General features: G+C 37.9%; 1 protein-coding gene across 1 annotated transcript; it reads left to right on the top strand.

The window, feature by feature from the left end:
* The first annotated feature begins 240 nt into the window (after positions 1–240).
* LOC128205048 (annetocin receptor-like) lies at positions 241–2,715 on the top strand. Its single transcript, XM_052906451.1, has one exon. The coding sequence runs from the start codon at positions 501–503 to the stop codon at positions 1,827–1,829; it is 1,329 nt and encodes a 442-aa protein (XP_052762411.1). The 5' UTR covers positions 241–500; the 3' UTR covers positions 1,830–2,715.
* The last annotated feature ends 8,331 nt before the right edge of the window (positions 2,716–11,046 follow it).

The raw sequence follows: 11,046 nt of genomic DNA, 5'->3' as shown, positions 1-11,046 counted from the left end.
AAAAATAAAAAGTTGTAAAAAATGGTAAATCGGTGAGAGTGCAGCTTTAAATACTGAACTCTTAATACTTCATCTTCAAACTTTTTGAAATATTCTAAATCCTGGGCGTTTCTTGTTTTATCTAGCCTGCAGTCTGACTAATAGTGTGTAAGATATTTCTTAACTACTTCAATTATATTTTATGAAAATCTGATGAAAACCATAATTTGTTCAGAAATTATAACAAATATAACGCAGAAAACAGGAAGATACTTTGGTACTTGTAATTTTCTATATTACGTATAGAAAATGATAGTTTGTTTCCTGGTACGATCATATCTTAATATTTGAAACATATATGTTTCCTTGCTTCTTTTAAAAGTAGATTTTTTCGCTTAACAAGGAAGAAACCTCAGCAAGATATGGTTTCATAAAATTTAACACCCAAGATAAGCTTAACTGTTATATTATTTTGCAAAATGGTGGTGCTATATTCATTTATATAGAATATATGTGGAAATATGGGAGGTAATGATAGTGATGAGATAGCTCTTAATGAGCTTAATAAGGATAAAATAAACGAGTATGCACTAGCAATTGCATTTGCCTCGTTAATGATAGTTTTAGGGTCAGTTGGGAACATCTTTTCGGTGATATACTACGGATTTAAAGCACCTAAGACATCAACAAATGTGATCATCACTGGACTGGCAATTGTGGACTTAATAGCATGTTTCGTATTTATTGACGAAATATTCGAGCTATGTTTTACTGTAACATATAGAAGCCGGGCTGCGTGTAAAATTTTGTACTTTGTAAACGAATGGTTGGTTGTGACCTCGGGATTTATACTTCTTCTCGTAGCCGTCGATCGCTATCGTAAAATATGTCGACCTTTCCAGTGGCAATTGACAGGCAAATCCTCCAAATTGTCCTTTGCAGCTATTATCCTTGTGGCAATGATATATTGTGTGCGAAACATCGCATTGCTGGACATTGTCGAAGTTCAGGTTCCTGACCAAGAAGGTAACAAAATGATTCGTGCCTATTATTGCACTCATTCCAAGGATCCGGATCTTTCTGTAATTATTGAAGTATTTCACAAACTGGATTTTGCTTCGACAACACTAGTGATCATCATTCTGGCGATCCTGTACTCGCTTATATCCAAGACCCTTTGGACATCACGGCGTACGATTAGAAAATCGTGCAGTATCAAGCGAGCTCACGGTAACTTTGATGTTAGCGTTCATAACGCTGAGGAAGGGGAACTCGATGTTTCTATAAGCGACACAGACTTGAACACGGTAGATTTTACAGCCAGTCTACCAAGGAACATTCAGTCGGATTTCCAGAATAACGATATTCGACCTTCTTTTCAAAACGAAGGAAAGATTGCTAATCAACTAAAAACCGATCAACGGGATTCTACAATTACCTTTAGCTGTACAGCTAAATGCAATGAAGATGTTAAGCCCAAAGCCACCAACAACATGGCTACAGACAGTGGAAGCCCTTTCAGAAACGATTCCAAACTTGATTCAAAATCGACATTAAAACGTCAAAAGATTAAAAGTATCAAGCAAGCGAGGAGAGAGAGAAAAGTAACAATAATGATGATAATAGTAACAGTAGTGTCTTTGGCTAGCTTTTCACCGTACTTTATAGTGACATTCGGCTTAAAGCAAGCAGACCAATCAGCAGACCAGGAATTTAATGTCGGTGTACAGATCGCTCTACGTTCATTCATGTTAAACAATGCGATAAACCCTTACATAATGGGGGCCCTTAACGCAAAGTACAGATATTTTGTTAAGCGCGCTTTGTGCTGTTTACTATATAAACAATAATCACCAGTTCATTAAGGTATCCGAACCACAAATTTGTAATTATTGGATGCCATTTGACCCCGCGATATTTTGGTATCATTTGAAAGGGTTTAATGTGTACACAAAACTAAGATTTATTTGTTTTACCTAAAAAATTTATACCTTCAAAGATAAGAAATTTAGTATTGCATATCAGAATTCAGTTGAAATATAGAGCAAAAATGCAAAGTGTAATGAGATGTATTTAGGTCACTTATTTTACATACCAGAAATCAGCAAGTAGATGCCTTTCAAATGATACCAGACGTTTATATGGTCAATAGGTTTTAAAATTCAACATTATTGTTATCAGAGAACTATCTTATTTGTATGATGGATTCTTTAAGTATAAATAATTCATTAAAGGTTTCGAGTAATACATAAAAGTTTGTTTCAGTGTAAGATAGTAATATATTTCATCGAGTGAGCACCAAACGCTATATTTCACGAGTGGCGTACCAACGCGAATTACTCGTGATGTTTACGAGGTGAAATATGTTGCGATCTTACACTGACATATAAAAAAATCTTTTAATTGTATGCCTAAAGAAATTAATTTGGTAGTTTATTGTACTTTTTACTGAGAAGCGCGCCAAGTTGTATGCGAACATTGAGTTTGTGTTCCAGTCCTATGCGCACTGACGTTTGATTTTGACTTGAGAGCGGGCTACAATTTCAAAACATTGAAAAAGAATCAAAATGGTATTTCTCTGTTTGGAACATTGAAATATCATTTTTATTTCACTGATATGTCTCTGTATTCCACCGGAAATTAACGTACAAACGTCTCTTGACCGTATATGTGCATTGTATCGTCCATGCGTTTGTGTATACTATTTTATTTACAATAATTAAAGGTTTAATCATATGCCTCATTTTGTGACCAAAATATATTTATTAGCCCTTCCACATCCAATATTGTAGAATTTACCTTACAACGCTACACAGTCTTTATCAACAACCAATGAGGCTAAAACTTTTTCTGGCGGGATTTGTTACCTTCAGTATAAAGAAATCGATCCTTTGCATCCGGTTCGAGCCAACGAGGATTTCGAGCTAAGCGAGTTCGAGCCAACGGGATTCTACTGTAGTTACATTAATCTTTTTTGTGATATACACAGCAGAATGATATAAGTTACACAACATGTCAAACATGCAACTATTATTCATTATAAATTATTAATACATTTAATCCTTTTTCTTTAATAAATTAGCATCCAAATGCAGTTTTCTTGGCAAAATTTATTGTCTGAAGGCTATTGTTTTATTTCGGTTCCGAAGTCCCAAAACCAACCAGGCAATCGTCTCCATCCATGTTCAGTGTCAGTAGCTGGTGTTATTTGTTGTTCTCTTTTCTAAACAAATGTGTTCCAAAGTCTGTTCCCTCCGCTTGTCACCCTAGAATAAATCAATTTTTAGTCGTCTGTACAATGAGGCGCCCTTCATTCATGTACAAAAACACGCTTGGCCATAAAATTTTACAAAACTTTTGTCAACAGCATCTCATATAAAATATCTTCTTGTCAAAGCATGACACGAACAAAGTCCTGGTCATTCATCGAACGAATAGTTCTAGTTCTGATTGAAATGCAGTTTAACCCACATTCGTCACCGGTCTTGTATTTTCTTCATAATGAAAGGACAAGCGTTTTCTCAGTCTTCAATGGTACGGCTTGTCACTTTTCTTTAGTTTTCTTATGAATGTTATGCAAAACAAAATATTCGGATCAAAACATCTTCTGAATGTGTATAATTACTATAGCCAATATAAGCAGTGTCCTTTGCATGGATTGGTCAAGCAAGCAGGAAATCAAATCAATGTGTGGGGCAGCTGTTCTTTGCATGGATTGGTCAATCAAGCAGTACACTCAAACCAATTTGTTGAGCTGCTGTCCATTGCATGGACTGGTCAATCAAGCAGTACACTCAAACTAATTTGTTGAGCTGCTATCCATTGCATGGACTGGTCAATCAAGCAGGACACTCAAATCAATTTGTTGGGCTGCTGTCCATTGCATGGATTGGTCAATCAAGCAGTACACTCAAATCAGTGTGTGGGGCAGCTGTCCTCTGCATGGACTGGTCAATCAAGCAGTACGCTCAAATCAGTGTGTGGGGCAGCTGTCCTCTGCATGGACTGGTCAATCAAGCAGTACGCTCAAATCAGTGTGTGGGGCAGCTGTCCTCTGCATGGACTGGTCAATCAAGCAGGACACTCAAATCAATTTGTTGGGCTGCTGTCCATTGCATGGATTGGTCAATCAAGCAGTACACTCAAATCAGTGTGTGTTGCAGCTCTCCTCTGCATGGATTGGTCAAGCAAGCAGGACAATAGAATTAATGTGTCGGCAGCTGTCCTCTGCATGGACTGGTCAATCAAGCAGGGCAATCGAATCAATGGTCGGCAGATGTCCTCTGCATGGACTGGTCAATCAAGCAGGGCACTCAAATCAATTTGTTGGGCTGCTTGTCCATAGCATGGATTGGTCAATCAAGCAGTACGCTCAAATCAGTGTGTGCGGCAGCTGTCCTCTGCATGGACTGGTCAATCAAGCAGGACACTCAAATCAATTTGTTGGGCTGCTGTCCATTGCATGGATTGGTCAATCAAGCAGTACACTCAAATCAGTGTGTGTGGCAGCTGTCCTCTGCATGGACTGGTCAAGCAAGCAGGACAATATAATCAATGTGTCGGCAGCTGTCCTCTGCATGGACTTGTCAATCAAGCAATACACTCGAATCAATAAAGGTATCGAAGGCTTGGCCAAGCAAGCAAATACTCCAATCAGTGTGTGTGGCAGCATTCCTCTGTCCTCTGCACGGCTTGGTCACGAAAGCAGAAAACTCAAGTCTGTGTAGTCATATGTGTTTTGGATGGTAAATTCATGTTAATAGGGCGCCCCAATCAGTTTAGGAAACTGTCCTCTGCATGGATTTGTCATGTTAGCATTTAACTCAAATCAGCTCAGACATTTGTCCTCTACACGACTAATTAATGCAAGCAGAGGCACTTAAATCAGTACTTGGATCTGTACAAAGCTGAGGCACATTTGTCATTATAGACTGCTGGTAGCGGAATGGCTTAGGCATGTTAGCAGGACACTCGAATCAATTAAGCAACTGTCCTGCTAATGGGCTTGATCATATAAGCATACCACTCAAACCAATGTAAGAAATTTTCCTCAGTATGGGCTTGATCATGTAAGCATACCACTCAATCCAATGCTCCTCAAACTAATGTAAGCAACTGGCCTCAGTATGGGCTTGATCACGTGAGCACGCCACAAAATCCAATGTAAGCAACTGGCCCCAGTATGGGCTTGATCTTGTAAGCATGCTCCTCAAACCAATGTAAGCAACTTTCCTCTTTATGGGCTTGGTCCTGTAAGCATGCCACTCAATCCAATGTAAGCAACTTTCCTCTTTATGGGCTTGGTCCTGTAAGCATGCTCCTCAATCCATTGTAAGCAACTGTCCTCAGTATGGGCTTGATCAAGTGAGCACGCCACAAAATCCAATGTAAGCAAATGTCCTCTTTATGTGCTTGATTATGTAAGCATGCTCCTCAATCCAATGTAAGCAACTTTCCTCAGTATGGGCTTGATCATGTAAGCATGCCACTCTAACCAATGTAAGCAACTTTCCTCAGTATGGGCTTGATCATGTAAGCATGCCACTCTAACCAATGTAAGCAACTTTCCTCAGTATGGGCTTGATCATGTAAGCATTCCACTCTAACCAATGTAAGCAACTTTCCTCAGTATGGACTTGATCATGTAAGCATGCCACTCTAACCAATGTAAGCAACTTTCCTCAGTATGGGCTTGAGCATGCAAGCATGTTACTCAAACCAATCTAAGCAACTTTCCTCTTATGAGCTTGGTCATGTAAGCATGCTCCTCAATCTAATGTAAGCAACTTTCCTCTTTATGGACATGATCATGCAAGCATGTAACTCAAACCAATGTAAGCAACTTTCCTCTCTATGGGCTTGGTCCTGTAAGCATGCCACTCTAACCAATGTAAGCAACTTTCCTCAGTATGGGCTTGATCATGTAAGCATGCCACTCTAACCAATGTAAGCAACTTTCCTCAGTATGGGCTTGATCATGTTAGCATGCCACTCTAACCAATGTAAGCAACTTTCCTCAGTATGGGCTTGATCATGTAAGCATGCCACTCTAACCAATGTAAGCAACTTTCCTCAGTATGGGCTTGATCATGTAAGCATGCCACTCTAACCAATGTAAGCAACTTTCCTCAGTATGGGCTTGATCATGTAAGCATGCCACTCAAACCAATGTAAGCAACCTTCCTCTTTATGGGCTTGATCATGTAAACATGCCACTCAATCCAATGTAAGCAACTTTCCTCAGTATGGGCTTGATTGTGTAAGCATGCCACTAAAACCAATGTATGCAACTTTCCTCAGTATTGGCTTGACATGTAAGCATGCCACTCAATCCAATGTAAGCAACTTTCCTCAGTATGGGCTTGATCATGCAAGAATGCCACGCAAAACAATGTAAGCAACTTTCCTCTTTATGGGCTTGGTCATGTTAGCATGCCACTCTAACCAATGTAAGCAACTTTCCTCTTTATGGGCTTGGTCATGTTAGCATGCTCCTCAATCCAATGTAAGCAACTTTCCTTTTTATGGGCTTGATCATGCAAGCATGCCACTAAAACCAATGTAAGCAACTTTCCTCTTTATGGGCTTGGTCCTGTAAGCATGCTCCTCAATCCAATGTAAGCAACTTTCCTTTTTATGGGCTTGATCATGCAAGCATGCCACTAAAACCAATGTAAGCAACTTTCCTCTTTATGGACTTGGTCATGTTAGCATGCTCCTCAATCCATTGTAAGCAACTTTCCTTTTTATGGGCTTGATCATGCAAGCATGCCACTAAAACCAATGTAAACAACTTTCCTCTTTATGGGCTTGGTCATGTTAGCATGCCACTCTAACCAATGTAAGCAACTTTCCTCTTTATGGGCTTGGTCATGTTAGCATGCTCCTCAATCCATTGTAAGCAACTTTCCTTTTTATGGGCTTGATCATGCAAGCATGCCACTAAAACCAATGTAAGCAACTTTCCTCTTTATGGGCTTGATCATGTAAGCATGCTCCTCAATCCAATGTAAGCAACTTTCCTTTTTATGGGCTTGATCATGCAAGCATGCCACTAAAACCAATGTAAGCAACTTTCCTCTTTATGGGCTTGGTCCTGTAAGCATGCTCCTCAATCCAATGTAAGCAACTTTCCTTTTTATGGGCTTGATCATGCAAGCATGCCACTAAAACCAATGTAAGCAACTTTCCTCTTTATGGGCTTGGTCATGTTAGCATGCTCCTCAATCCATTGTAAGCAACTTTCCTTTTTATGGGCTTGATCATGCAAGCATGCCACTAAAACCAATGTAAGCAACTTTCCTCTTTATGGGCTTGGTCATGTTAGCATGCCACTCTAACCAATGTAAGCAACTTTCCTCTTTATGGGCTTGGTCATGTTAGCATGCTCCTCAATCCATTGTAAGCAACTTTCCTTTTTATGGGCTTGATCATGCAAGCATGCCACTAAAACCAATGTAAGCAACTTTCCTCTTTATGGGCTTGGTCATGTTAGCATGCCACTCTAACCAATGTAAGCAACTTTCCTCTTTATGGGCTTGGTCATGTTAGCATGCTCCTCAATCCATTGTAAGCAACTTTCCTTTTTATGGGCTTGATCATGCAAGCATGCCACTAAAACCAATGTAAGCAACTTTCCTCTTTATGGGCTTGGTCATGTTAGCATGCTCCTCAATCCAATGTAAGCAACTTTCCTTTTTATGGGCTTGATCATGCAAGCATGCCACTAAAACCAATGTAAGCAACTTTCCTCTTTATGGGCTTGGTCATGTTAGCATGCCACTCTAACCAGTGTAAGAAATGCCACTCAAACAAGTGTAAGAAACTGTGTGTCTTAATGGGCTTGATCGTGTAAGCATCCCACTCAAACCAGTGTAGTTATCTGTCATCGGTAAAGGTTTGATCATGCAAGTAGGGACATCTAAAAATTATATGAAACCTGCCTGTTTACTAGTGCATACATGAACAAATAGACTTGATCTTTCTTTCATCATTTGTTAGTCTAGCCACTTGTTTAACATACAAGTACAATTCCTGGATAGTTTTATATGGTTTTACTTTACTTGTTTGAATACGTGTTTGATAAAAAACAAACGCGCAATGATCATGCCATTCAAAACAGTACATGGAAATTGAACTATGGTAAACAGAATGCGACAGTGACCTTTTTTATAAGGTCTTTACAAAAGTGCAGGAATCTGGTAATTTAACGTACATTTTGAATAATAATTTCAATCCAACAAATGTAGCCTTCCAACTCAAGTATGTAAAGCGTGCTTCATGAAACTAGGCGTTGATTTCATATGTCAAAAAGTGCAAGTTCATAAGAAGCCGCAAACTAGTAGTGGAAACCACTTATTGTGAAGTAGCTATATAACATTTCGAAAGTGTTTATAAGGAAACGAGTTGATATCACTGCCGCCTACCAGGTTGTTACCGCGAAATTACCACCGTTAACAGGCTTTTCCGCAAGTGTAAAAGATAAAAAAAGTTACGATGAAATATTAAGAACCTACTCACACATGCAAAAAACCTACGTGCACAAACACGCACATACCAAACACGCACGCAAGCATGAACGTTCGCATGCACGCACACCCACGCACGCACGTACGTGCCAAATTATAACCAAAACATACTATTTTAAGCTTGGATTTTCCATATTTTTTTTAAAATGAACATCCGCCAGTTTCTGTTTGTTTCTTTTCTGCATAAATTAAAGCTGTACTCTCACAGATTTACCATTTATACAACTTTTTTTGTCTTGGAAAGAGCAAATGTTTGCGTAAATTTCTGCAAACCAATGATATAAGATTGCTGGCAAAAACTCAGATCGTAGATTTTCATAAAGCATCAATTTTTTAACTTTAATATAAAAATCTGCGATCTATTTTTGTATCCTGCTGTGCAGTTTCATTTTGTTTGGGATGTTTTATTATTGAAATGGACCCTAAATGGCCCTGGGCCACGAATACACAGGAAATTGGCCCCTACTGTGACACCAGTGCAATTAGCAGGAGATGCACAGCAGGGGATTATCATGCCAAACATTCCTTAAAATATGCCTTTAAAGGGCAGGACAAAGTAAAACAAAGATGACTTTAAATGTTTGAAGGGGACACGACAGGGGTATGACAGTAGTCCGCTGATTTTCTTATTGTTTGTAAATGATCTCTGTACTCACCTGGCCCCAATTTCTCGAAACTTCTTAAGCTTAACAGGCTTAAGTCGCTTATTTCAATTAGCCAAAATACATACTGAAAATGGATTTTGATAAATGAAAAATGGTTAATCTGATAATAATACAGATTATTTCTACATAATTTCTAAAATAATCTTGAAGAAGTTAATATAACACAGTTTATAGAACAACAAAAATAGTGAGATTAGCTTAATCCTGTTATAAGGGACTTAAGAAGTTTCGAGAAATTGGGGCCTGGGGAATAACTGACATAACGGTGTTCCCATAAACAAGGAAATTCCCTACATCTTTACAATGTATTTCGTTCTATACTGATGGTGTGACCAATCCAGCCCACACAGTCCTCCAACTTCAGCGGCAGCTAGACGACCTTAAGCTATTTTGTGGTGAAACAGGTATATAACGGTAATATTACTAAACATATTAGCAACAGTTTTAATGTGTAATAACGGTTACTTAGTATTTAATGTTTAAATCGATATACTTTGACGCTTCAAAACATAATTTATAAATTGAGCCGTGTCGGGCGATTTTGGGCCTTCGGACATATATTTGTTTTTACAATGTTTTAAGGTATTTGAATGAAATTATACTTCAGGAAGATATTCTGAAAATTTCATGATGATATCACTTAAATTTGCGTAAGATACTTGCTTACAAGTAAGACCATGTATTGCACATTTTGAATACTAAATTTTACGTCATTCAAATGACGTCGTTACGAAAGCACATTATTCAAATGACGTGCAAAATTAACGTATCAATATCACATTTAGCTTATAATTTAAACTCTTTTCTTATCATAGAATCTTCAATGACCATAAATTAAGATAAAAATAATGAATCAGTTTTGTATTTTTAATACATTTGGCAGTTTTAAACACAGACTATTAATGCAGGCAAAATATGTCAGGACAAAATCCATGGTTGCTATGGAAACATGTGTAAACCAATGTTCATAAATTGTGGAGAAAATGACGCACCAATGACAAACCTTAAAAAGAAAGAAGTTTGGAAGAAATTGATTAACATAGAAGAATCATTATTTTTGGCATTTTTTATTAATGATTATTTCATTTGTAATATTTATGTCTGAAGGCCCAAAATCGCGCGATGCGGCTCAATTATCTGTGGTCATGTATAATTATTTAAACTTAAATTGTCCACTATTAAGGTCATTGGAAGGTCACATACCAGCTGTATATTAAATCTTTAAAAGACATAAATAGTTGAGTGAATTAGGTGAATTTTGGGGATGGAGTGGCAGCAAAAGTAGGAAAGGCGTTGTTATATACCATTTCGTTCGGAAAAGCTTTAATTTATGGAACTGGCGATATCAATTGCAAACACGTGGTGCAGATCAAATAATCGAAGATGGAGTTAAAGATGGTCGCCATAAACTGCAAAGTCAGTTGAAATGTTATAGTGGATTTTGACAATATTAACAAATGTAGACTTTTTTTGGTACCGAGTTTGCTTAAAATCAATTTTGTTGCATACTAAGGTTTCAATGTATTATTTTTGCACAAAAAAACCATTATAATTAACTAACTAGCTAGATAGCAGACGACACTTAATTAATGTCAAAACATGCATTCTGAAAATCGTTGATATTTACGAGCGCACCACAATGATATGTATTGGGACCATTATTGTTTTTTTTTTACAAGAACGTCACGGATCGAACGTCAACGCTCTTCAGTTTGTTTTGCTTTCCAATCGAGCAACATAGAAACGAAAAGAATAGTTAAACAAGAGGTATGGTCAATGAGAAACATAAGTTTCGTTTGAATATCTTTAACAGTGTTTGTTTTATGACCAAGGTTCGACGACGCTTACTGTTGACGTTCCCATACTGTATATTG

Source organism: Mya arenaria, chromosome 10, assembly GCF_026914265.1.
Source record: "Mya arenaria isolate MELC-2E11 chromosome 10, ASM2691426v1".
NCBI lineage: Eukaryota > Metazoa > Mollusca > Bivalvia > Myida > Myidae > Mya > Mya arenaria.
Note: the sequence above shows the minus strand (reverse complement) of the source record. Positions and strands in the feature narration are given on the sequence as shown.

Bases quoted from the DNA above. Each gene is read 5' to 3' on its own strand.
- LOC128205048 (XM_052906451.1), top strand. From the start codon at position 501: ATGGGAGGTAATGATAGTGATGAGATAGCTCTTAATGAGCTTAATAAG.